This window comes from Microtus oregoni, unplaced genomic scaffold (genome assembly GCF_018167655.1).
Source record: "Microtus oregoni isolate MIOR12 unplaced genomic scaffold, Mior012 000014F_ref0000157, whole genome shotgun sequence".
Lineage (NCBI taxonomy): Eukaryota > Metazoa > Chordata > Mammalia > Rodentia > Cricetidae > Microtus > Microtus oregoni.
In genome coordinates, this window is record NW_024543073.1 from 20,362,848 (window position 1) to 20,390,590 (window position 27,743).

A 27,743-nucleotide genomic window follows, 5' to 3' on the forward strand; every position below is an offset into this window, starting at 1 on the left:
ACTAGAGCGCTTCCGGTTGGTCCTCTGTTTCCCCGGCTCCTCCGAGTCTGTCACCAGGCGGGTATCCTGGCTCACGGCCGCGCGGGCCGGGCGGGCTCGGCTTCGTCCCCCAGCTCGTAGCCCCGTTCGCCGACTTCGGGGCGCCATGGCCGGGGCCCGCCGCGGCAGGCCGGGCGTGAGGCCGCCTCTCGCTGCCCGCGCGCTCCCGTGGCCGCTGGGCCGGCGGGCACCGGTGTCGGCGTGAGCAGCCCTCGGGCGCCCGCGGATCCCGCGCTCACGGCCGCATGGCATCCGAGGCGCCTTCGCCGCCTTCGCCGCCGCCCGCCTCTCCCGAGCCGGAGCTGGCGCAGCTAAGGCGGAAGGTGGAGAAGTTGGAGCGCGAGCTTCGGAGCTGCAAGAAGCAGGTGCGGGAGGTGGAGAAGCTGCTGCAGCACACGGAGCGGCTGTACCGGAGCGCCGAGAGCAGTAACCAGGAACTCCGCACGCAGGTGCGCGCTCCGCCGGGGCCAGAGCTTCTCTATGGAGTCATTGAGATCAGTAAAGCCCAGAGCTGTTAAAAACCCCGAATACCTTCGGAGCCCGCTGAAAAGTGCAAGCTAATTTGGACGACTGTCTCAGAGCAGGCCTGAATGAATTCGAGCACGGGCTACTCGGTCTAGATTCCTGACCCACTGACGACGGGGCGTGTTTGTTTATTTATTTTTCTTGGTCACGTTTGAGTTTTGGTTGGGCGGAGGCTCACTTGGGCCTTGAGCTCGCTGTGAAGGATGACCTTGAAGTTCAGTGTTTGAATAGGCCTCCACTTCCCAAGTGCTGGGATTGTGGGCTCGCATTATTTGGTCTCTATTCCCCCCAGGTTTGGAACACGGAATCTCACTTCGTAGTCACCTGACTTAGAGTTTAGAATGTAGACCACGATTGTCCCAAACTCGTGGTCATCCTGTCTCATCCTCCCAGGCTGGGATTCAGGCATGGAACAGCACCCACTGCAACCTTTTGACATTGCTTAAGGCTGAGCTTTGAATCTGAGCTTTGAATCCCATTTCTTACCTTTAGCACCCCAGTTGCTTATAAAATCTGGTTGATTAATAGCATGCAGAGGAAGTTACACAATTTACACACAGTTGAACATATTGTCTTGGATTCATTTGTAGAGAGGTAAACCTGTCTACAGGTAAACACATACTAGTAGTTTGTAGTAAATACATACTAGTAGTGTGTTTCATCTTCATAACCTATAGTAAGGATAAATACTTGACAGTGGTGCTTAAAACAATATTTTTAGCTTGACCATTGAATAGTTGCATATTATCCTAACAAGTTATTTCCAGATACTTAATTTCAAGTTAATATGTTCTCCATAATTTAATGCTTAATAAAACTACATCTCCAGGGTAGATACTGAAATGTCCTCAAACTTTGCCATACTATTCTTTTTTTTTTTTTTTTTTTTGATTTTCGAGACAGGGTTTCTCTGTAGCTTTTGGTTCCTGTCCTGGAACTAGCTTTTGTAGACCAGGCTGGCCTCGAACTCACTCACAGAGATCTGCCTGCCTCTCCCTCCCAAGTGCTGGGATTAAAGGCGTCGCCACCACCACCCGGTTGCCATACTATTCTTTATGTGGTACGTGTGTGTGCGCGCATGCGTGCATATGTGTGTTGGTATATTCCTACCTGTGTGTACATGAAAGCCAGAGAGAGACATGAGGTGTCCTCTCTTCTCCCTCATTTCTTTGAGACAGGGTCTCTTCCTTCACCAGGACTTGACTCTTTTTGGCTAGTCTGGCAGCCAGCAATGCTCACGAATCCTCCTGGCTCTACCACCCACAGTTCTGATGTTACAGATGTGCTAGAGACCAAGCCAGCTTGTTCTTGGGCACAGCAAGTGCCCCATTTCTCTCTCTCCAGTCCCTGGCATAGTATTGTTAAACGAGCTCAGAAACTAGCTGCTGGGTTGAGATGACTTCTGTACCCATTCTTTAGAATTACACTTCTAATTTCTAGCCTAGAAATATTTAGGCTAGTTTGGATAGTGTGTAGAGACATGTCAGGGGTGGGGGAAGGAGGGAGGGAGAGAGATGCTACCTTCTAGTCAGCATTCACTTCATTCATTCCCTCCTAGGAGGGTGGGGTGTGGCTATCTATCTTCCCAAATGTTTGAGTAAGTTTCTTCTGGAGCAGTGACTAAGGGATGACCTAATAGATCCATAATATGTGCTGGTTTGGGGCTTAACAAGCCTTTCACAAGTTACTTTGTCTCTTAAGATATTTTGTGTGTAACATTGACATCAGGACAACTAATCTGTAAAGCAATTGTGTAAATCAAGACATTCCTCAAAGTTCCTGTGTAAATGTGGTAGACGCTAAGTATTCCAGTTCATAGCTGTGATGGTGGCAGGCAGTCAGCACCAGGGCGAGGCCCTTGGCCTTCTAGGGTAGGGAGTGAATGACAGGGATGAATCTGAGAGCCAGTGCCTCCTTCCTTAACAGTTTTCACTAATTTGTTTTCCTTGGCCCGGTTCTAGTCTTAGTAGTAAGAGCAGATCTCACAATTCATAAAGTGCCTAGGTGAACCTCTATGTAACTCCTCTCTGCTTTTTCTGTGTTTAAGCTTACTGGTCATCAAATATTTAGCAGCTTTTTCATTAGTTTCTTGCATACAGCACAGATTGACCTCCTGTCTGACTGATGAAGTACATGGATTGAGGCAGTTCTCATCCACTCACGGGCATGTTCACACTGTTGCCCGGGCCTGCATAGCATCTCGCAGTGGTGCTTCAGTGCAAAATGCACACAAAGGAGCAACGCTGCTTTGTCATGTTCACTGTTCCGTTCTGCTGTAGTTATTTGTGATAGGGACAGAGGATAGAGTACATACAGCATACAGATAGCATTGCTATATTGAAGTAAGTAACTCCGTGTCACTGAGTGGTAGAGAATTCAGATGAAACCGTGTAATTTTGAAGCACGAATTGTTGGCCTTTGAGACTATGAGAATAAACCTTTGCTTTGTTTTTTTCCATGCTAGGGGTAGAACTTGCCTGTATTTGTATTTGAACTGTATTTAGTTGGACTTTTCTTTCTACATTGCTGGAGACTGAGTCTAGGATCACTGGGCAGGTGTCCACACCAAGCTCCGCCCCTAGAGTTTTGGAGGGATGATTTTTGAATGGTTTGCCTTTTTTTTTTCTTTTTCCTTTTTCTTTTTCTTTTCTTTTATTTTTTTTAAGGGCAGGGTCTTACTGTGTAGCCCTGGTTGGCTTTGAAAACTTAGTGAGCCACCTGTTGGATTGAAAGGCCTGGCCCACCGTGCCCTGCTGTGATTTGAGTGTTTTCCTAGGAGTATGAAAACATCCTGAGTGGGTTACAGAGGCATGCACAGTTTGGTCTTAACTATCTGGGAGGCTGAAGTAAGAGGATTTGTTGAGCCTTTGAGTTTGTTATTTGCCTGCTGTGCAAAATAATGAGATCTGTGTTAAAAAAGGAAGGAGAAAAGCGGGGCGGGGGTGGGGGAGATGAGAAAAGTCAAAAGTCAAGCCAAACCATAACCTGTGAATTGTGGGGTCACCAAAAAGGAACTGTCTGCTTTGGGCCCAGCTCCACAACTTCTACCAGGAAACATGCCCTGCGGTGTCATGAGAACGATAGCAAGCACTATGTGTGTTACTGGATTGCTGTATGGTTTATTTTCCCTAAAGCTTTGCTTCCTTTCAGGTGGAAGAGCTCAGTAAAATACTCCACTGTGGGAGAAATGAAGATAGTAAGACGTCTGATGTAGAAGTCCAGACAGAGAACCAGGCTCCTTGGTCAATTTCAGGTATTCGTGTCTAGTTTATGACATGTTGAAGTCGGATTTCTTTAAAAGTAAAACAGACAAAATTTGTAAATATGAAGACTCTGATAACACTGATTTTTCTCTATATCACTTGGTTATTTTTGTTTGTTTTGGTCAATTTATGGTGACAAAATAGAAATATAGTATGTCTGTAATTTCTTTAATGTCTATATGTTTTCAGTGCTATACTAAGTATTCTGTTCTTGTTGCTTGAGTCGAGTTTTCAATATGGAGATAAAGCTAGCCTGGAACATGCTGGGTAGCTCAGAGTGGCTTCATTCTTATCAACCTCCTGCCTCAGGCTCTCCAGTACTGGGAAAATCCCCCTCCCCACCTTATTCATCATAATTAATGATTTGCCAGTCGGTAAACCACCTCTGTCTCTCTCCCCTTTTAATCTGGTCTGGCCTGTGGCCAGGTTTAATGGGTGCTGTTTTGTGCTAGATACTCAGTGTTTCAATGGGTGCTGTTTTGTGTTCACTACTCAGGGTTTGCAATTAGCCATTAAATTTCTTCCATACACCCATCAGCCGTTTCTGTGTCTTTGCTACAGATTACTATTACCAGGCGTATTACAATGATGATAATCTTCCCAGTAAAGAGACGGAACCAACTGCACAGCAGAGTCAGTATGTTGAAGCTTCCACTAAAGACGAGTCACAAGTAGACAGTGATAGTCATGCTGGTACTGACGGAACAGACTGTGTTAAATGTGGACAAGAGGATCCTTTCATCTCTGATTCACAGGTAATAAAAGGCTAACCATGAAATGTGGGCCCAGGAATTTATCCTTAAATTGCTTATGGAGAAAAACAGAATTCCTTGATCCACTGTGATGGACACAGGAGTTATAAACAGTATTACCCATGATTATGCAAAGAGTATCGGTTTTGTTTTGTCTTTTGAAATAAAAGTTTTTCTTTGTTGCTCAGGTTGTTCTTGAACCCCTGAGCTCAGTTGTCCTGCCTCAGCCTCCAGTGTATTATCTGTATCTATACATTCAGCTATGGTTGCTAGAAAACAGAACTGGGAATGTGTTTTTAGTTGTGATTGTTTTTCTGTTAGATTACATAACATAACTAAAGGACTGTGTGTCAGTCTATCTTAACTCAGTCCGTAAACCCTGGAGCTCAGTGAAATGACCCAGGAGGTTAAGGTGCTTGTTGTACGAGCCTGGCAGCCTGAATCCAGTTTCTAACCCTGGAACCTCCTCAAGGGCACACGGTTTTGACCTTGACCTCCGTGTGCTTGTGGTGGTCCTCACATCCACAGTCACACATTACAGGAAAGCTTTGAAGGACTCTGGACACAAGGACAGTAATGGGTTTTATACTTTATATGTAAAGTGTCTGTTATCTTGACACGGGATCTCACGATGTTGCCACACTGCTCTTGAATTTGGCACAAACTGTCCTCACACCTGAGCCTGCCAAGTACTGAGTACTATAGGTGTGTGTCCCCAAACTGGATATACCTGGAAGTAAAAGGCAGCTTTCTCTCTTCCTCCCTCACCTGCTAGCTTCAAGGCCTTTATATTAAGTGCCTCAGCATTATTTAGAGTTTTCCTGAATTTGGTTTTACAGTGTTTGAATTATGAACCTTTATCTGATATATCTCATTTAAGCTAGAGTTTTCTCCTCCATCTCTAGTTTTAAAATACTTTTATCTTTGAACGTATTTAACAACTAGATCATTGTTTAAGGAGTATTTCATAGTCTCTGCTTCCCTGTGTTATCAAACATTTAACTTTGAATAATTGTTATCTTACTTTAGTGGTTTTAAAACTCAGACAAGATTCTGAGGGTAAACTCAGCATCTGCCTCTCATCTCCCTGTCTGATCCTCAGCACTGCAAAACAAAACAAAAAAAATTCAGAGTCAAGGTTAAATTGAAAAATACTTGAAAATATTTTTTAAAAAATGGTTCAGATTATATTGATGGCTATCTATTCTTATTACAAACTGAAACACGGCTCTAAGTCCTGCGCCTTAGATTTGCTGTATCACTTGGTGTGATTATGTCTCATCAGGAGAGTGCCTCCGTGTTAGCCACCGAGGGCTCGGCCTTGGAAGGCTCCTCGCTAGCAGAGAGCCTGAGAGCTGCAGCGGAAGCCGCTGTGTCGCAGACCGGCTTTACTTACGACGAGAACACGGGATTGTATTTTGACCACAGCACTGGTTTCTATTATGATTCTGTGAGTATCTCAGATCTTTTCAGTTCTGCACTGTTGTATTTTTAGTTGCCTGAGAGCAAAAATTAAGACCAAGCTGAAGTAAGAAAAGTAAGAATTGGTATTTAAAAATTATGCCTGTGGGCTGAGGAGTGGGCTCCCATCCCTGAGTTTATTCTTCCTGTGGTCTTGTATGTTAATGATGGTGTCTGTTGTTTTTAAAATTTGGTTGAGGGGGCTGAGAAATGGCTCAGCGGTTAGGAGCATTGCCTGCTCTTCCAAAGGTCCTGAGTTCAATTCCCAGCAACCACATGGTGGCTCACAACCATCTGTAATGAGGTCTGGTGCCCTCTTCTGGCCTTCAGGCATACATGCAGACAGAATATTGTATACATAATAAAATTTGGTTGACTATAAATGGAGATATCTTTCATTTCAAATATTTTTGTTTTTCAGTGTTTTATTCTCCTTGCTCGTTTTCCTTCAAAGAAAAAAATAGAAAATTAGTGAAGATAGTTGTTTCCCAGTTTCTTACAAGTTACCCCTCCCCAAATTTCTTTATTTTTTAATTATTAAATGTTGAAGGTCGGATTTTTTTTTTTTTGTATTGTTAAGAAGTTCGGGAGTTTGGTACCAGGTTGAATTCATTTTCAGCTCTCTGATCTGTGCCTTAATTTCCATGCCTTCAAAACAGGTCCTTTGATTCTTTTATTAATGTGGTCAGTTGGACCATATGAAATTGCTTTTCCTTATAAAGCAAAACACCGTAAACAATGACAGTTTCATTTGATGCAATTAAGATTAATTTTTTTTCTTACTAAGGAAAACAGAGCAGTTATTAATTAATAAAATATTTTTGAAAATTTAAGGTTTTTTTTAATTCATTATTTCCTAAAAATACTATACTTGCTAAAACAAATATATTCACTAGATGGGAATGTGTTTGACATTTTTGTTTATTTTTCTATTCTGTTTCATTATACATGAATAAAACTTACATTTTCTTGACTTTGAAAGGAAAACCAGCTATACTATGATCCTTCCACTGGGATTTATTACTACTGCGATGTGGAAAGTGGTCGATACCAATTTCACTCTCGAGTAGATTTACAGCCTTACCAGACAGCCAGCACAAAACCTAGCAGAGATAAAAAGCTGAAGAAGAGAAGAAAGGAGCCAGGATCTTGTACAGCAAATGACGAAAGGGTAATGCTTTCTTAATTTTTATATTTTACAGTGCTGTAATATCACAAAATCAGTCACTAGAAGTAGGTGTTTTATAAATTTGGAGGAGATTTAAGATATTTAAAATGTTTTACATGCTGAGCCATCTATCCAGCCTCTTTTGTTTTTTGGAAAGAGGTTGACCAGAAATCTTTAAGATGTTTTATTTTCATTAGGTAGAGAATGTATTTGTAGTAATTTATGTTTCAAAAAATTGAGACAATTTCTTTGCATAATTAATGCAACTGTATGTATAAGAAATGGGGGGAAAAGGGTCCTGGGATGTACCTTAATTTGGAAAGTTTATTATGTTCCAGGTGTAAGGCCCTGAGCTGGATCCCTGGCATTGCAGAAATCATGGCAAGTGCAGTAAAGAAATTAAGACTGATGGAATGAGGCTTTGGTTAATTAAGAACATGATGACGTAGCTAGCAGTGGTGGCTTTAATCCAGCCCTCAGGAGGCAGAGGCAGGTGGATCTCTGTGATTTTGAGGCCAGCCTGGTCTATAAAGTGAGTTCCAGGACAGCCAGGACTGTTACATGGAGAAACCCTGTCTTGGAAAACAAACAAACAAACAAAACAAAGAACAAGTAAAGGAAAAAAATTTATATCTGAAGACTGAAGGGAATTTTAAAATCAGTTAGGAAACCATAGTACTTAAAGTATTATGAATGCTCTTCTCTTATTTCTGCCCCCTGGATGGCTGAGGTTGGTGTTGTGGGGGTGTGTTTACTACACTCACGTTGTTTGAATTGTGTGCTTTGGGAATTTTATCTCATATTTTCTAAACCTAAAGAATTTACTTAAAATAAATTCTGTCAATACTTGGAAGTAAGATTCTGTTGGTATTATTTTCTGTTCTCAATGTGTTTTCTCTTTGGAATAAAAAAGTATGTTAGTGAATTACTAGTAATTACTTTGGGATGTCCATTGTAGTGCCTTGTCCTGGTTACTAGAGTCTAAACGTTGAAGGGCGGGACTATAAAAGCCCTCTTCCTAGCAGGAAGAGGAGTGAGAAGGAGCTGTGAAGCATTCCAATAATGCCCTTCCTTTTTAAGATACTCTCTCCTCACTTCTTACAGATGAGGACGTGTGGAAGGAAGGTAACGGGGCAGGTATTGGGGAAAATATTTATGTATAGACATATAAAAATATATGCAAATATATGCACGTATACATATATGTGTTTATGGATATATATGTATATTTACATATACATATATGTACACACATGCGCGTGCACAGATGTGCTTCATTTTCTTGTCTCTTATTGGGTGTTGATCTAAAAGTCTATACCAGGAAATTCCTATGAAAAGTGCCTCCAACAGTTTGATTTATTTTCTTCTTTTATGTTTTCCAAGAAGTAATGATGATGATGATAAAAATAAAGAACAGAAGATTGGAACATACTTTTTAAGTGTAGACATAGATATTTTTAATCTAATTTACATGGCCTGTAAAGCTCCTGATAGCTTTTTAGCTCCTTGCCCTTGCTTTTGCCCTTGGGGAGTTTGTATTGCTGGGATATATATAGTTTATCACACTGCAAATGCTCAGCCTGTCTCCAAACTCTATTTATGCTGCTATTAGAAATATGCTGTCATGGTTTATAAAATTACGTCTGAACTCCCTTGGTTATTTGCGGCATGGCAGAAAGAGAAATGAGTGTTACGTTCCAAAGGGAGAGAGAGTGATTCCTCTGTGCTTCTCAGTCTAATACTGTATTGTCTGCTGTGCAGAATGGTGCCTAGAGTTAGTGACTGGAAACTGAGCCCGGGAGCTGTGCGTATTCGACACACACCTCACTGCCGAGCCGTGTCCCTGGCCCATGTATTATATTCTCTGAAAGTCACTGTCAGAATAAACTGTTACGACCACAAAAAGTGTGTAATGCACATGTTCATTGGCTTGATTTAGTCATCATTCTATACATGCTTTAGAATATATGTAATGATTTAGTCATCATTCTATACATGCTTTAGAATATGTGTAATGATTTAGTCATCATTCTATACATGCTTTAGAATATGTGTAATGATTTAGTCATCATTCTATACATGCTTTAGAATATGTGTAATGATTTAGTCATCATTCTATACATACTTTAAAATAGATGTAATGATTTAGTCATCATTCTATACATACTTTAAAATAGATGTAATGATTTAGTCATCATTCTATACATACTTTAAAATAGATGTAATGATTTAGTCATCATTCTATACATACTTTAAAATATATGTAATGATTTAGTCATCCTTCTATACATACTTTAAAATATATGTAATGATTTAGTCATCCTTCTATACATACTTTAGAATATATGTAATGATTTAGTCATCCTTCTATACATACTTTAGAATATATGTAATGATTTAGTCATCCTTCTATACATACTTTAAAATAGATGTAATGATTTAGTCATCCTTCTATACATACTTTAGAATATATGTAATGATTTAGTCATCATTCTATACATACTTTAGAATATATGTAATGATTTAGTCATCATTCTATACATACTTTAAAATATATGTAATGATTTAGTCATCATTCTATACATACTTTAAAATAGATGTAATGAAAATACATACTTTTAATTTGTTAATTAAAAATAGTTTGTTCATTTTTTATAAAGCATGCCAAAAATTAGTAGTAAAAGGTTTATGGTAGACAGGTTGAACTTTTAGAATTAAAGGCATATGAATAACTCGTTTGTATTTTAAGTTTTTGTGTGTTTTTAATGTAGCTAACTCTAAAATGTTCAGTTTTGCCAAAATCTCAATTTTGATAACATTGGTTATTTATATTAGTGTTGTTTATTAAAATATTTCTGTGTTTTATGTACACTGTGTTATTTAAAAACTCAAAAATTTAGAGTTGATACCTTCTCAAGTTTCACGCTATTCAGTAAGGCCACTAGTTACATGTGGCTAGTGCAGGTCCTATATAGGAGGATATTCTGTATTTGCAAGATTTTAAAATCATGTTACAAAAGTAAATATACTTTTTTTAAAGTTTTTAAATGTGAGTAGTACAAAGTTTAGAAGTACAAATAGAAGTTACATTACATCTTTTTTTACACAGCTTTTTTATAGGCTAGTACACAAGCCACATAGTAGGTAATGAGGGCCTGGGCTGGGAATATTGGGCCTTGAGAATGGATGGAGGCTGTGGAGTGGCCAGCACTTGGCTGTTGTCCCATGTGACGCCTTGCTGGGTATCAACAGTGGATGTTAAGTTCTAACAGCAGACTCCTGTTCTGTTGCTGTCCTGTATCCTCCCACAGTCGATGGAATTCGATAGAGTGCTCTAAGATGGCAGTGTTGTCACTACTTGCTGCTTTCCTCTGTCTAGGATTTGAGTTCAGAAGATCAGAAAGTCTGCAATGTTGACTATATAAACTGCAGCGAGGAAGACAATTCTGCAAATGTGAAAAAGAAGGCCAGAACAGACACTCACCACAGAAGTAGTCCCTTAATACCTGCTCTTCCCGTTAGTGGAGGCACTGTGGAGTCTCCTGGAGATGATAATTCAGCGTCATCTAAGGATGAGAAAATTAGAGAGAGTGAGAGTGAACCAGAAGAAGGTGAGATTACAGACTCTCAGAGTGAGAACAGTTACGATGAAGACAGTACCAGTGAGAACAAGGAATCCTCAGAAGACTCAGAGGAGGAAGGTATGCAAGGAAATAATACACAGTGGCCATAAAAAAAACAAAACTGCTGTCGGATAGCTGACAGGGCGCCCAGTTATTTTGATGACATTGGAAATTATGAGAATAATTCTTAGTCGGTTTTTAGAAGGCAAGTCCTGAGAAAATGATCACTGTATTAAGAAAGCTGCATTGTATTGAAAGGCTTCCACTGAACATAAGACTAAACTCCCTCAATTCTAAGACAGGTTAAGGCTGTGTTGCTCATGTCTGCTTTTGCAGTTGGACAGGAAAAGTAAATGGCCATTAAAAGCATAGCTCATGAAGTCAATCTCATAGGAATTATGGTCATTCTAACTTTTTTGCTTGATATGAAGATGCAAAACACTATAATTATAAACACAAATTATACTTAAATTTGTTCTATAATAATAGTCACGATAGTAAGTCTTACATGTCAGTGTATATATATGTAGATATGTACATATATATGCTTGGGTATGTAGAATTTGAAAAGTTTTTTGCTTGTTGCTATACTGGCTATTGAACCAACATGCTGGGCAGTACTCTACTACTGAATTTGGACCTATGTGATTTTAGTTAGCTGTGTGAAAAATTAATTTTTTTCTTCCTTTTTGTTTTATTTGTTTTTGAGATAGGGTTTCTCTGTGTAACTGCCCTGGCTGTCCTGGAACTTACTCTGTAGACCAGGCTGGCCTTGAATTCATAGCCACCTGTCTCTGCCTCCTGAATTCTGGGATTAAAGGGGTATGCTACCACTTCCCGATGAGAAATTAATTTCCATAACACTTAAATTAATGTTTATCCTCCTCTTACCTTGGTAGATGAAGAAAAGATTTGGCCCCCCTGTATTCGGGTGATTGTTGTTAGATCTCCAGTGTTGCAGACGGGCTCACTTTTCATCATTACAGCTGTAAAGCCAGCCACGATTGGGAGGTAAGGGTGCTTCATATTGTTGTATATGAAAGTCTTCACTTAATTTACAAAATGGATGAGCTGCATTGTATTTCAAGCACTGTTCTATGTGCTCTGGAAACAAGACTAAAACCATATCTTCATCATAAGAAAGCACAGTTAAACAAAAAAAATGATGTAAATAAACATTGTGGGGAAGATGCCAACTCTGATGTGTCAGTAAGGGCAATCCACAACTAGACCCCTGCGCTAGGCTTCCATTTAAACATCTGGTAGAAACATGCCTTGACCCTATCATTGACACTGCTGTGTTTGCACATGATCCCCAAATCACTAAAGATCCTTTACTTATTGCTGTAGGGAAAAGGATATGGAACATACTCTCCGAATCCCTGAAGTTGGCGTCAGTAAGGTAAGACCCTTCTTCTCAGTTGTAGACCTAAGAGGGAAAAAGGTGTGTGTGTGTCCTTAGCTTGTATTCCCGCACTTGGTCAGCAGAGGCAGGAGAGCTAAGAATTTGAGAACAGCCTTGACTACACAGTGAGTTCTGAATCAACCTGGGCTATATAACAAGATCTCCTATTTTTAAAAAAAAAAAAAAAAAACCCAAAGTCATTTTAGTAGCAAACTTGACTTCTTTTTAATGAGAAGGTTAATAGTGTAGCAATAGTGGTGAAGGCAGTACCAGTTTGTTTCTTACAGTGTTTGAGAAACAAGTTCTTTATCACATTTTGAAAATTATGGAGCTTTTGTGTTTGGGTTTGGTTTAAGACAAGGTCTCTTGTAGCCCAGGCTAGCCTCAGACTCACTAAGTAGCAGAGTCTAGCCTTCTAGCCTTAACCTCCAGATCCTTCTACATCTACCTCCTAAGTAATAGGCCTGGCCACCATCCATGGCCAGGGATTATTGCTGTGTATCGCCACACCTGGCTAATTATGTCCTTTTTAAGTTTGAAGCAGCAGTTACAAAGCATGGATTTAACTTAGATAGTGAATAGTAAAATAGTAACCCGTTTATTGAGTGAAGTAAATACACTGCATTTTGTTTCAATTAAAAAATATTCAACTCTGATTCAATGCATTTGCTTTGAACCCAAATGCTTTGCCACCCATGGATAACCTAGGATCCTGTTTCTTCTTTTCTCAAAGTTTCAGTGACTTCATGTTGTAACAGCAAAGGGTTGAGTTTTATAAACAAACAATTGCACCTTTAAAATAGAGGGAAGGCTTAGCTTCTGGGACTCCTTATGCTCTGGGTTTCTAGTTGCATTTTTACTGTCTTTCTGTTATTGTTGAAAGTTGGACCCAGAGCTTTGTGAATAGTAGGCAAGTATCTGCCCCTACAACTCCCAACTTTATTTTTACTTAATGGAGTAATGTGAACCTTACAGAGACTTTCTGTATTTTTGTCTATTAAGAATAGAATTTATGCCAGGTGGTGGTGACACACACCTTTAATCCTTACACTCAGGAGGCAGAGACAAACAGATCTCTGTGAGTTCGAGGCCAGACAGGTCTTCATAGTGTGGTCTAGGATAGCTAAGGCTACAGAGAAAAACCCTGACTCAAAAAACTTAAAAAAAAAATGGAATTCATTTCCCATTATTATTAGGAAAGGCCTCCCCAGCACTTGGTTGGAAGCGGGGAACTCTCCTCATCTACCTGTTCACTTATTTGTGCCTCCACAGAAAGCCCAACATGTAACTGCATTAGTAAAGAAATCCATCCCCCCTCTCAGCTAGGCAGGAATACAGGTGGAGTTTCTTGCTTTCGTTTGGTGTTAAAGAAACATTCTCTTGTAGGCAGATAATCTAGGAAACATGAGACTGATAGCACATACTACACATTCCCAGGTAGATGAAATGAGTATATTGATTTTTAAAATCTTTCAGGTTGCCATGAAAGAAAACAGAGACAAATACTTGGACATTGAATAGAAGCCTTTATGAGTTTTTAGAACATAGTAACACCGACACATCAGTAATTTTGACTAAGTTTGAAGCTTATGAGTTAAATTAAAAAGGCAGACAGTGGTGGCCATCACAAACTATGACAGGATTTATTTATATTCTCCAAGCCCATTGTGATGTCCAGTGAGTCAAGATACAGTCTGTTCACCCTGGAGACAACGTCATCACTAGACGTCATCTAGTCTTTAGAATATGCAATACAAATGTGAAGCCAATGTTGAGTTTTTATTCACAGTCATTAAAAATTGTTTCTATTGGGAGCTCAGTTTAGAGGAGCTTTGTGGAATAAGATTTGGCAGTGTGAAAACACTTTGAAACCATATAACACTTTAGTTATTCTAGATGTATTAACTATAGAAAGTCATACACAGGCAGAGGAACTTGAGTGGCTGGGGAGACAGCTTAGCAGTTAGGAGCACATGCTACTCCAGAGGTTTGACCACCTATATCAGGTGACTCACTGCACCTGTAGCTGTAGCCCTAGGGCATGTGGTGCCTCCCTCGGACTTTGTGGCCCTGTGCAGACCCACACATGGACCTACACCATACGCATAGTTAAAAATATTGAAGGAAACCTTTTAGAAAAAGATTTTCAGTAGAAATCAGAGAATCTCAAAATCAGTGGCAAACTTTTTTATTTTTATTTATTTATTATTTATTTTAAATTGTTTTTATAGAGCTATATATTTTCTTCCACAACCTTCCCTTCCTCTTCCCTCCCCTTCTACCCTCTTCCGTGGTCTCCATGCTCCCAGTTTACTCAGAAGATCTAGTGGCAACTTTATTACATATTGGTAGAGTCCTAGGAATTTTAAATTTTGATAAGAGCCAGATTTGATTAAGGATATCTATATTCTTTATATATGTATATATTTGGTTAAGGATATATATATATATATATATACACACACACACACACACACACACACACACATTAGTTTTTTTTTATTTTTTATTTTTTTTTAATTTTAAGACCGAGTTTCTCTAAGTAGCCCTGGCTGTCCTGGAACTTGCCCTTTAGACCAGGCTGGTTTCAAACTCAGAGATTCACCTGCCTCTGCCTCCCAAGTGTTGGGATTAAGGGCATCCATCACCAGTGTTGGTTAAGGCAACAAGAATTCTCATAGACAGTGGGAATATGATTGATACATCCATTTGGAAAGCAATATGGCAGGTTTAATGTAAGATTAGAAATGTGCATATAGGTGCCAGATGATGACAGGGTGGCTCTTTAGGTTTAAGTGCTTGCTGCCAAGCCTGACAGTATGGGTTTGATCCCAAGAAACTACATGGTGGCAGGAGAGACCTGGCTCCCACAAGTTGTCCTCTGACTCTACACATACACCCTGGCACATCCATACCCTGAAATGCCCAGTGTGCACCCAGTGTACCCCACGTACACAATACACACACAAAAAAAAAATGAAAAAATTTGCATATAGTGATTTGCATACAGTTCCATTTCCTAAGTATCTTAGAGAAATAGCTGGATTGTGTGCAGATGCTGTACACACAAGAAGTCTCAGAGCAGGTTTTTTAGCTTAAAAAAAATGTATGTGTTTTACTTGAATGTATATCTGTGTACTGGAATTGGATTTTCTGTGGGCCCCTAGCTCACAAGTAGTGACACGGAGACTTACCACCGATGAAAGCTAGCCTTAGCTTAGGCTTGTTCTCACGAGCTCTTATAACTTAAATTAACCTGTTTTACCTTTTACCATGTGGCTTTTTACCTTTCTTTTATTCTGTATGTCCAGTTTCATGTCTGGGTGTCTCCTCTGCGCCTCAGTTATCTCCTCCTACTTCCTCTCTGTGCCCAAAAGTCCCACCTATGCCTCCTGCCTAGCTGTTGGCCATTCAGCTCTTTATTAAACCAATCACAGCAACACATCTTCACAGTGTGCAAATATCCCACAACAGTGTGTTACTTGGGTGTCTGTAAGAGGCCCAAAGAAAAGAAAGTAATGGATTTCCTGAACTGGGGTTGCACATGGTGTAAGCCTCGGTGTGAATGACCTGCTATGTGGGGGCTGGGAATCAAACCCTGGTCCTCTGGAAGAGCAGCCAGTGCTCTTAACCACTGAGCCACTTGTCCAACCTGATCACAGCAATATTTTTAAAGATAGTAATACCCTAGAAAGCCTAGGTATCCAGTTTTAGAAGCATTGACTGTGGGGCTGTTCATATAACAAAGGGAACAACTATAGCCACTTCTTAGACAAGCTGCATAGTGTAATGCTAAGCCACGAAGCAGAGCTGCAGAATATATGAATAACGTGCTCTCCAGCGAGGGAGGCTCAGTCCCTGTCCAGAAGAATGGAGAACTTGCTTCTGTAGGGAGTTCATGAGTGTTTCAACAGTTTGTATTGAGAATTACAATGATTTTAAATAGACACTGATAGTACTTATGTTAAAAAACAGAAGAGTCAGGATATATACGAATTTTTTGTCATAGTTGAAGGTGGAAGTATAGCCTCCATATTTTCTATCAGAGACCTGTAATAATTTGTATTGAGAAAAGCATTAAAAGAAATGCAAGAGCAATGATCAAAGACTAATAGCCACACCATTGCGCACTAGTGAATTAGCTCTGGGTTGAAAATGTGCAGTGCTTTATAATTGCTTGGTTGCTTTTCTTTAAGTTTCACGCAGAAATTTATTTCGACCATGACTTGCAAAGCTACGTCCTTGTGGATCAGGGCAGCCAGAATGGTACTGTTGTCAACGGGAAACAGATTCTTCAGGTGAGTGAGTATGTAGTAATTGCCTCAGCTTCCTTGTTAGGGCTCAGGTCCTGGTCCTTATAGATAACATTTGGTTCAGATCAGAGTTCAAATCCAAGTGTGTAACTCAGTTGGAAATTTCTAGAAAGGGCTAAATAAAAAATATATAGTAGATGTTGGTCTGGTGGGTTTTGGCTTCTAGTTTTGTCTCTGTTGCTACTTTTAGGTATGAATGTATAATGAAATTTATTTAGGTTAAATATTCTTAAAAAATTTTTGTGTGTTTACATGCATGTGGAGGTCACAGAATAACTTCATGGAGTTGCATCTCACTGGCCCAGGACCGAATGAATATTCATATAAGCAGCTTTGGTGACCCTCTTTTTTCCTGCGTGCTGCTGTGAATTTAGCTCAGGTTCCTCCTGCATATTAAGCAGATGCCCTGCCTCCAATGGACCATTAGGCATCCCAAGCTGCCCTTTGTGCCCTTCTCTTGTGTTAATAAAAATAATGCTAAACTGGGGATTTGCTGAATACCAAATATCCTGGCAAAGCAACTCCAGGAAGGAAGAGAACCGTCCATTATGGTGAGGAAGACCTGGCTGTGAAGCAGGTGGTTGTGTTCTGTCAGTCTTCAGGAAGCAGAGAGAAAATGCTAGCTCTGAGCTCACTTCCTCCTGTTTGCTCAGTCTAGGATCCTAGCCCATGGCTTGGTGCGGCCCATAGTTGAGGTGGGTCTTGACAGGCGTGCCCAGAGGTCACCCTGAACTCTCCACACGTGGTGTGCCCAGAGGTCACCCTGAACTCTCCACGTGGTGTGCCCAGAGGTCACCCTGAACTCTCCACGTGGTGTGCCCAGAGGTCACCCTGAACTCTCTACCCGTGGTGTGCCCAGAGGCAATAAGCGCTTCTAGATCCTGTCAAGTTGATCATCTAAACCATCATGGAGGCCTTGTTCTTGTGCTTTAAAAGTGAAAGAAGGCAATTAAATTTCATGAAGGGATGAGAGGTGGCTCAGTGATTAGGAATACTCACTGTGCAACCATGAGGGCCAGAGTTGTGATCCCAGTGCCCATGTAACAAGTTACACACCTGCCTGAGCTCTGGCTCTGAGCAGTCTTAACCCCCTCTGCATGCATGTGTGCGCAAGCACACACACACAGAGGTAAATTTTTTTAAAAGAAGGCACTTTCCTCCTAACGTAACTCTCCTGTGATTATATGTTTTGCTAGTAGATTAAGTCCAGAGTGGGCTGGTAGGTAAGAAAATTGGTGAGTTTTAATAAGATCAAAATTATAAATAGCCTTTGGGGAATACTACAGGGAACTGTGGGATTGATCCGAGAGTTTGCTTCAGGGTAAATACATATTCTACCACTAAGTTACTGTCACGGTAGAGTGTTTCCCACAGTCCATCCATCAAGCTGTATAAGTGTGCATGTGTCTCCTTTCCTGGGTTTTCCTCATTATCATCAACATCTCTTACCATAGATAGAATATAACCATGTGACTATTTTGTGTTTTCTGTTTCATTAAAAATGTCTCATCTAGCCAAAAACTAAAAGTGATCCTTACGTCCTTGAACACGGTGATGAGGTGAAAATTGGGGAGACTGTGTTGTCTTTCCACATTCACCCCGGCAGCGAGACCTGCGATGGCTGTGAACCAGGGCAGGTCAGAGCTCACCTTCGCCTCGATAAGAAAGGCGAGCCTTTTGGTACGTGAAACACACTAAGTGTGGGTGTGATACTTTTTAGAACTTTAATTCACTAAGTATATAAAATGCAGTGTGGCCTGTTCCTCTCACCTCCCACCCTTCGTATCTCTGCCATGGGCTGAGGTAGGTGAATGTGCCCGCCTGAGTGTAGTGATGGGGTTTGTAGACAGGAGGCGCTTCCATGAGTGCTGCTGCAGTGCTGAGCATTTGTCCACTTGTGTACGGTGCCTCGATTTAAAGTCTTTTCCAGAAATTGTATTTTTAAATTGGCTTTCAAAATAGTGATTTCCAGAAGGGATTTTCATATATCCTTATAAGGTTTGACTAATTTGCATTCTAACCTCTTCATCTTCTCCCATCCACACTTAAACATTTAACCCTTCTTTCTCTTTTTGGGAGGGTGGTGTTCTGAGACAGGTTTTCTCTGTGTAGCTTGGAGCCTGTCCTGGAACTCTCTGTAGACCAGGCCGTCCTCAGACTCACAGATCTGCCTGCCTCTGCCTCCCGAGTGCTGGAATCCTCTTCTCGTATCACATGTGCCCCACTTTGCCCTCCCCCCTCACGGTCCCTTTCTGCCTTCTTGGTTCTGTAGACACATTTAAAGTTTTTCACATAGCAGAGTGAACAACACATTTTGTCTTACTTTATCTATTTATAATTTGAAAAAGACATTTTGTCTTTTTTCTGGTCCTGGGTTAGGTATCTTGGCATAATATTTTCCACTTGCTGATGAATGGATAGTAAAATATGATATACATAATGGAACTTTATTCTACTGTACTGAAAAATAAGATTATGAAATCTCCAAGAAAATACACTAAGTGTGATAAACTAGTGTGCTTTTTTAGTATTAGTTTTCTATAAAGTTTATTATATTCAAACTCAGTTTTTCCTTTTAGTTGGTCCAGCATTAAGTAAAGAGGAAAAGGAGTTGGAGAGAAGAAAAGCACTAAAGAAAATACGAGTAAAGTATGGTTTGCAGGTAACAATGTTGGATATTGTTTCATTTGTTCAGTGTACTAAGCACATTAAATATGATTAAGTGCTATTTACCATGACTACTTAGGTAATGTCTGTAGTTCTGGTGTTCATAACTGCTGAAGTTGGAGTTGAAAATGTAGCGGTTATGTTTAAGTAGACAGAGTTTTCAATAAATTCACTAAACAGCTGAAGGGGAAGATGCCGCTGCAAGCACTGATGCACAGCTGTGTGGACCTGAATTAGTCCAGAAGTAGACCCAGGTATTTGCATTGCATGTAGAAAACTTGATGTTTAAAATGATATAAACGTAATGAGATGGAGAAAGCATGCCTGCCCCTCTCCCCCCAACAAATGGTGCTACCTAGAATGATTGGATGGCCAAATTCAAAGAACAGAAACCAAAAAGTGAACGATAAGAACAAGAAGAGTGTTGGTCCATGTTATATACCTTGTAAAATGTGTTACTGATGTAAACGTAGAAATGTAAAATGTGTTTGCAAGGTAGTTCACTAGGTAGAGGCACTTGCTGCCAAGCTTGAGGCCCTAAGTTTGGTACCGGGACCCACATGGTAGAAGGAAAGGACTGACTCTCACAAACTGTCCTCAGACCTCCATGGGGGTGGGTTAGCACATGGGTAAACACAAAAATGACTGACTAATGTAAATGTAACAAAGTCTTTAAAATGTGAATGAAAGAAACAAAACTTGTGGGAATTTGTCCCCATCAATACTAGTTACTGAATTCAGGACCTCTAGCATGCTAGCACTGAACTATATCCCTAACCTCAGGAAATCTTTCTTTGAAAGAAAGGATTGGGTTGCTAGGCATAATGGTGCACCCCTTTAATCCCAGCACTCAGGAGGCAGAGGCAGGCCAGGCTCTGTAAGCAGAGATTGCTTGTTCATTCCCGGCCACCCAGACCCGAATAATCACACCATATTAATTAAAACACTCTTTGGCCGATGTCTCAGGTGTATTTTTAGCTAGCTCTTACATCTTAAATTAACCCATTTTTATTAATCTGTATTGCCACGAGGCTGTGGCCTACCAGTAAGGTTCCAGTGTTCAGGCTTCTTTCTCCTATGGCAACTACATGATGACTCTGCCTACTCTCTCTAAATATATCTCTTCCAGCCTGGCTATATTCTGCCCTGCCATAGGTCGAAGCAGCTTCTTCATTAGCCAATGCTAATAAAACATATTATTTATACAGAAGGGAATCTCACATCATCTCCCCTTTTCTATCTAATTTTAAAAGTTTTAACTTTAACAGATTAAAATTATGTATAACAAGACAGGTATCAAGTAAGAATTGCAGTTATAATATTTAGTCCATTTACATGTGGCTAATTAAGGAAAATATTATCTGTCATGTCTTTTTGAGTCTAAAGTTTTATTTCTAATTTATCTTTTATTATTACTAAGGAAAACTATAACTGTCTTCAACTCTTCAAAGACTCCAGAAGGATATACTATTACTTAAATAAACAGGAAGTGCATTATAAACAACTTTATAAGCAAAGTTCTAGAATTGACAGACATCTTGCTGCCTGGACAGTCACCCAAAGTTCTTTTTTAACATTGGGGATCCATTGTCAGCCTACAGGCCCATAGTATCTGGCAGACTTTTCCGTGAAGCAGGAAATAAGATCTATCTGTTCTGCCTTGTACTGGCAAAGTTCATCAGTTGCTTTCTTCTGTGTCCTGCAGAATGTCTGGCAGACTCTTTCATGAAGCAGGGAATCCTGAAGGACCATCTCACTTTCTTTTTAGCAAGTTTCTCAGTCATTTTTCTGTGGCTCCTGCATGTTCAGTTCATACAGAATACCATGAAGAATTCCAGGCAAGAGCAATTTCTTGCCCAAATGGCTAACAAACTCCATAGGAGCCTCTTTGATGCCCATCATCCTCTTGACGTAGACTGGTGCTGCCAGAATCAGACATGTCTCACTGTTGAGAAAAGTCTAAGTTCTTAAATCATTTTAAATGCCATATTCTATAGGTCTTTAAAGTGTTGAAGATTATCTAACTGAAATATATCTCTGTATATCTAGAAAACTTAGCTAACGTGACTACAAATTTGACTATTATAGAAGACTATTGATCTGTATTTTTTAATTATATGTACATTTTTAAATGAGCTGCATAAACACATACCTTAAACAAAAATAGAAATATACATATACCAAATTGACCTTAAATTTGTATCAATAAACCAAAGTCTATACTAATGTAAAGTATTTATTTCTATACATACCCCTCTTTAAATGAAAACATTTATAAACAATCATTTGGGGAATCTGGGCATAGTTTTTCCAAAGTGCTTCCAGCTGTTTGTTGGATGAAGTATTTTTTAGGGTTCATGGAGACCTTTTGGGTTCTTGTCCTATCAAATCACATTAGCCTGGAAGGAATTCACAGGTTCTCATCCTCTGTGGAAACAAAAGCAGATCCTCTTTTTCAAAGTAACATATCCTTAGACCCAAATTTTGAAGTTAAGATACCTTTATGTTGAATTAATTTATCAGCCCCCAGAAACAAATGTCTCTCTGCAGTCAAAAAATTTAAAGAAAACACAATAATATGCATAACCCAGACTTTCTGTGCATTTTCATCTTTACATGGCTCATTTTTCTTTACTCTTTTAATCTATGACTATCTGTACTCTTATGTTACTTTTATTGTCTCTTTAAAGACTTTGTTTTATTTTTTAAAGCTATTTTTTTATTACTGTCTATACTCTTTTTTTCTCTCTTCCACGCCTACTGTACATTTTTAAAACATACTGTGTCTCGTTTAGAGGCCTTTTATGTCTGAATCTGTTCTATTGTGTATCTGAAATGTTTTTCTGACAAGGAGCTTTTTGTTGTTGTTGTTTTTCTCTTTTGTTAAGAGGGCATGGCAAGGACCATCTCCATGACCCTGCCTGTTTCCCAGTCCAACATGGTAGAGAGCAGAAAATGGGACAAAGCTAAGAACTCAAAGCCCTTCCCAGAGACATATGTCTCCTGCAAGGCTCTGCCTGCTAAAGGTTCCATTACCTCCCAAACAGCACCACCAGCTGGGGACCAAGTGTTAAATACATGAGTTTGTGGGGGTGGGGGCAACCCTATGTTTAAAAAGAAAAGAAAGGTACTAGATTTTAGCAGACACTTTCCAAAGAAGATACTGTTGGAAAGTAAAGACAATCCCCCCTCCCCCCAGAAAAAAATCAGTAAGCGATTACTACAGTGAGATATCAGTGAGCATCTATAGAATGGCCATACAGTCATTCACAGGGTGTTCAGGAAACTGATGCTCTTGTATGGCTGGTAGGAGTGTTGAATGGTGCGGTTACTCTGGGAACACAGTGTGGTAACTTTAAAAGTTAAAAGGGCTGGAGGTGTATCTGTCATTCCAGCTTAGAATAGTTTTCTACAGAGCCTGATAGCAAATGTTTGTTCTTGTGTTTTAGTAACACTTTCAAACTGAGAGAGATTCAGATGTATTTTAAATATGGATAAACAAACCATGCTGTAGTCTTATAGTGGAGTACCATTTATAAAATGCAGGGACTGTTGAAACTGGGTGTAACCTGGGTGCTACTACCACACCTGGGTGCATGCACCTTTACCATGAGCCTGCTGTACTGTGTTAGGTTCTTTGGGATCCCTAGAGAAGGGGGAAGTAGATTTTTTCTCAATCCTAGGGGTTCAGGCTTTATTATTATGAGTGCACACCTGATGTGTATGTGAGCATGCATGCCACAGTGCTTGTGGAGGTCAGAGGACAGCTCTGTGAAGGTGGTGCTCTTCCATTTTCATAAGGAATAGGAATGGGGCTCGAGTCTCCAGGCCCCAGGGCGAGTGCCTTTACCCATTGAGCCATTGAATACTAGTTCATATGACGATAGAAGGCCACAGCAGCAAGTGAAAAGTAGACTGGATTTTCAGCGTATTATCTCCTTGTTTTGTTTTTTTTTTTTAATTTTGTTTTGTTTATTTTGTGATACAACTTGAAAGCATGTTTAATAACGGGCAGCATAGATAGCCACTTGTTTTCATTCATGTCTGGAGAGTTGCCATTGAACCATGTTTACTAAATTATATTTTTATTTGCTTTCTTTTTTCTCAATCAATGGTTTGTGATGGTTAAGAATACAGACTACGAAGATGAAAAAGCGTTGAAGAATCCAAAATATAAAGACAGAGCTGGAAAACGCAGGGAGCAGGTTGGAAGCGAAGGAACTTTCCAAAGAGATGATGCCCCTGCGTCTGTTCACTCGTGAGTGTTGACTGACACCTGTATGATGGTCCTTCTTAAGTTTTTTGACTAACTAGTTCTTTTCTTATGGTAAAGTGTCTTTGAAAATCAACATGAAAAAATGTGATTTTGAGGACTATAATATGACCACACTTTGTATTAAATTGGCTGCATTATTTTTCATTCTTGATTGAGTCAGATTGAATCTTCCATGCAGAAATGAAAATTATAAAATTGTGATTTTTCTCCCTTGTTCTCAAACTGTATCACTTGTGCACACCAGGTTGTAGCATGAATAATGAAAAACCAGAGATCAGGAAAACAAAGCAGTTAGCCACTGACTCTTATCTCTGTCTCAGACCAAAAATAGGTGGTCCTGCCTCCATGAATCCTCAAATTGAGTCTGAATATCAGACCTGTCTCCTCCTGTTATATATTCTTCTATAGTGCTGGGATTAAAGGCGTGCACCACCACCTCCTGGCCTCTATGGCTGACTAGTGTGGCTGCTGGGATTACAGGTGTGCGCCACCACTGCCTGGCCTGTATGGCTGACTAGTGTCACATTCTGCATTCTGGCCTTCATACAAACTTTATTTATTAAAACACAGTATATACCTGTATAAAGTTTAAATAGTTACAGTTGTAGAACGGGATGTCCTGCTCTGCATGGAATCAGTTGCTGAAATGCAGTGTTATAAACAGATGCAGCACGCAGCAGGACAAACACGGCAACAATAGAACATTTCTTACGTTGGAGAGCATGAAGATTACATTAGATTTAAATTAGACGGAAAGAGTGATCAACTTGGCCTGCGTCACTTGGTATATTATAAAAGAAGCTAAAAGTCACTCTCACACAGTGAGACAGTAATAAAACAAAATCAAAACTCTCGCATTAACAAATCCATCACACAGAATGCAAGTAGGGAACAAAGGGTTCTGTTTCCCTTTCATTGGTACGTTCCTATATGTAGAAAGTCATACTGTTCTGTGCTGGCTGTTCCAGCTTGTGGAACTGTGGAAATCCAGCTCACTGAGAGTGCACGTTTCATGGACAAGAAGTGCACAAGTGTCAGTAACCTTTGACCTGTGCTGATCCCTGCCCTGTTCTCCTTCCTAAAGTCGATCTCTGTCCTGACAGCAGAGCTTCCACTGACTCTGAAGCTTTAAGTGACTGGAGCAGTGCAGTATTCATGTGGCATCTGCATTCTTTTGTCCAGTGTGGCTTTCTTTGATACAGCTTCCTTTCATTGCCATAGAACTTCCTTTATGAAATCCTCAGTCTGTCTGTATGTGGGTATCTCATTAATGTGAGTTGCTTATGATTTGTTGCCATTAGGTTTGCTTGCTTGCACATATGTCATTACGTGCATTTCCGTTAGTTGCATCTATGGAGTAGAATTTCTGTCCTCTATGAGTTAGCAGTTTTTTTAAAGTAGCTGTACCAGTTACTTTTAATGCAGGAGTTTATTGTACATATGGCCTTAAAATTTTTATAAATCAGTTATCTTAATTTTCCTCTACAGTGAAATTACAGATAGCAACAAAGGCCGGAAGATGTTGGAGAAGATGGGTTGGAGAAAGGGAGAGGGCCTGGGAAAGGATGGTGGAGGAATGAAAACGCCGGTAAGATGTGTTTTCTTTCATTCATAAATCTTTGACTATACATTGCCAGGCTCTGGGGCTATAGTAGTAACCCAGAACAGAAACGATTAAGGCCTTTATTGTGTTCTTACTTAACACATGTGGGTTTTGTTTTGGGAAAGCCTTGTTAGATTTTTTTTTCTTCCTTAAATCAAGTCTGTTAAAGTGTTATTTCCTGAGTCAAAGGTTTTCTTGTGCTTTTTAGTTGTGTGGGTTTCTGGGTTGTTTGTTTTACCATGTTGGGTGCTAAACCCAGGGCCTTAAACATGTTAAACAAGCTCTCTTGCCAAGCTACTCTCAGTCCTTTTAAAATTTTTAAATGACATTCTTACTAGTCTGGTGCCGAACATTGCAGGACCAATCAGTGTTTGTTTCCCTGTAGGCGGATTCTGCATTAGCTGAAGAATCTGTTGTGCTTAAGCAACCCAGGGCTCTGTATCTACAGTACAAAGAATAATGTCTAGAAAACAATGCATCAGTTAAATTCTGTAATCCCATAGTTGATAGGAGATAACAGTTTTCTTTAACTCTCTCTCTCTAAAGTACTTTTGACAGTAGACCTTTATGTAGTACTTGATAAACTGCCAAAACAGACAGACCACCAGCATGGATATGTGTCAGTTTTCTCATGTTTATTGTAGCATGATGGGAAGAATGTCTTATTATTAGACCCTGAGTATGTATGGGCCTTATCACTGAGTCTTTGGGCGTGTTTGAAATTATATCATTTGTATAAGGTGGGCATGATAAGAACCATGTTCAAGGGTGTCCTGTAGGTAAAGCCTCCTCTACCCATTTTAATGCTTAGTCTTGTACATTTACTTGGGTGAGGCGAGGCAGTGGTTTAAATAGACCGTGGCCTTTACTTTTGATTAGAATGGAATGATACACTCTGCACCATTCCAGTGTGTCCCTCCTGTGTCTGTGGACTGAGCAGTCTAGTATAGCTAGGAATGCAGCTGAAATAAAGCATAAACTTACATAAAACATAATGGGACTTTTTCATCACAATTGAAAAGGTCATGGCTGTCTAAGGACCATTTTTTAAATAGAGTTAGCTGTACTTAGGTCTGGCAAGAGAGTGCAGACACAGTGAGTGAGCTTAGGCTCCGTGGGAAATAGTGTAGTAAGGAGTCCGTTTCCTTGTTTGTCCTGGCCACCCAGAACCAAAATAACCACACAGAACTATTTTAATTAAATCACTGCTTGGCCCATTAGCTCTAGCTTCTTACCGGCTAACTCTTACATATTAGTTTAACCCATTTAATCTGTGTATTGCCACAAGGTTGTGGCTTACCGGGTAAAATTCCCAGCATCTGTCTCCAGCAGTTCCATGGTTTCCTCCCCGACTCTGCCCTTCTTTCTCCCAGCATTCAGTTCTGTCTTCCCTGCCTATCTATGTTCTGCCCTATCAACAGGCCAAGACAGTTTCTTTATTTATTAATGGTAATGACAGCACACAGAGGGGATTCCCACATCAAAATAGTACATATATTCCTATATGTATTCATGCATTTGACGTGTTTTCCTTACACGAGCCTTTAATATGTCAAAGAATTATAGGAAGCGTCTCTCCCCAGAGTGGCCCATAGCAGGTTTTGGTGTGTTTGGGTTCTAAAACAAGTTCTTTGTTCAACTTTCATAATAGATCCAGCTTCAGCTTCGACGGACACATGCGGGCTTGGGTACAGGGAAGCCGTCCTCAATTGATGATTTCCACTTTCTCCAGAATAAGAGCAAAAAGAACTGGGACAAAGCAAGAGAGAGGTTTGCAGAAAACTTCACAGATACTAAACCTCTGAAAGATGCAGCAGGGGCAGTGCCGTGGGTGAAGGGGACTGCAGAATGAAGGTCTGTCACAGGAAAGACTGGAGCTTTGAAAAGATTTTGGAAACTTTTATTGTACAAACTTGGGTCCCCAAAATGTCAGTGACGGGGGAGCTCGTCAGATGGCCTCCTGCTCCACACATGTGTGCTTTACAGTTTGCAGAGAGCATTTTCCCTAGCAAGCAGGAGCTGAATGAACTCATGCAGGAAGTGGACTGCAGGTCACGGAGCACAGGCGGAGCTTGTCAGACTTGGTTGTTTATACTGTCATTACCATACCTGTAGAGGGCCACTAGACATGTAAGCAAAATCCAAGTGACCAGTAATGACTTCAGTGTACATTTGTCCTGTCTCCCTGTGCCCGTTGTTTTAAGATGCACAGACAAGAAATTCTGTGTGTGTACTTGTTTACACCTTTAGAACTTAGGTTTTTGTTTTTTTTTAAATTGAGAAACCGTGAGTAGTGGAGCATAATCTTATCCTGAAATAACTGCAGTAAATTAAGAACTGATGAGCAGGTAATGTGTTATAGAAAATTAGTCTCAAACTGTTTTCTTCTGTGAAGAATGTTGATTTGTACTATATATTCAGCATTTGCCTTTGGGTTTTTCCTAGCTGAAGAAATATTTGATAGAAACCACTGGGTGTGTATTGGCGTATTCAATGTGCTAGCATTTTTAGTTTTGATAAACACCATTGCAGGCAATGGGATCGTGCCAGAGAAATCTGACAGCTAGTACAGATGATCACTTAGCCAAGGCTTCAAACACAAACATTTCCTGGAAATGTCTTCAAATGCAATAAAAAAATTTTAAAGA

General features: G+C 40.1%; 1 protein-coding gene across 1 annotated transcript; it reads left to right on the forward strand.

The window, feature by feature from the left end:
• Positions 1–27,743, forward strand: Aggf1 (angiogenic factor with G-patch and FHA domains 1). The gene is made up of 14 exons (XM_041663493.1): positions 1–488; positions 3,715–3,817; positions 4,389–4,582; positions 5,865–6,029; positions 7,023–7,211; positions 10,588–10,909; positions 11,731–11,842; positions 12,182–12,233; positions 16,433–16,534; positions 18,064–18,229; positions 19,129–19,211; positions 23,347–23,474; positions 24,981–25,080; positions 26,747–27,743. Exons 1-14 carry the CDS (start codon positions 285–287, stop codon positions 26,945–26,947), a joined length of 2,121 nt encoding a protein of 706 aa, XP_041519427.1. The 5' UTR covers positions 1–284; the 3' UTR covers positions 26,948–27,743.

What these genes read in the sequence shown, in the direction of transcription:
- Aggf1 (XM_041663493.1), top strand. Translation starts at nt 285, where the DNA reads ATGGCATCCGAGGCGCCTTCGCCGCCTTCGCCGCCGCCCGCCTCTCCC. An exon ending in ACCAGGAACTCCGCACGCAG is followed by an intron (nt 489 to 3,714) that starts GTGCGCGCTCCG and finishes GCTTCCTTTCAG; the next exon opens with GTGGAAGAGCTCAGTAAAAT. An exon ending in AGAAGACTCAGAGGAGGAAG is followed by an intron (nt 10,910 to 11,730) that starts GTATGCAAGGAA and finishes TTACCTTGGTAG; the next exon opens with ATGAAGAAAAGATTTGGCCC.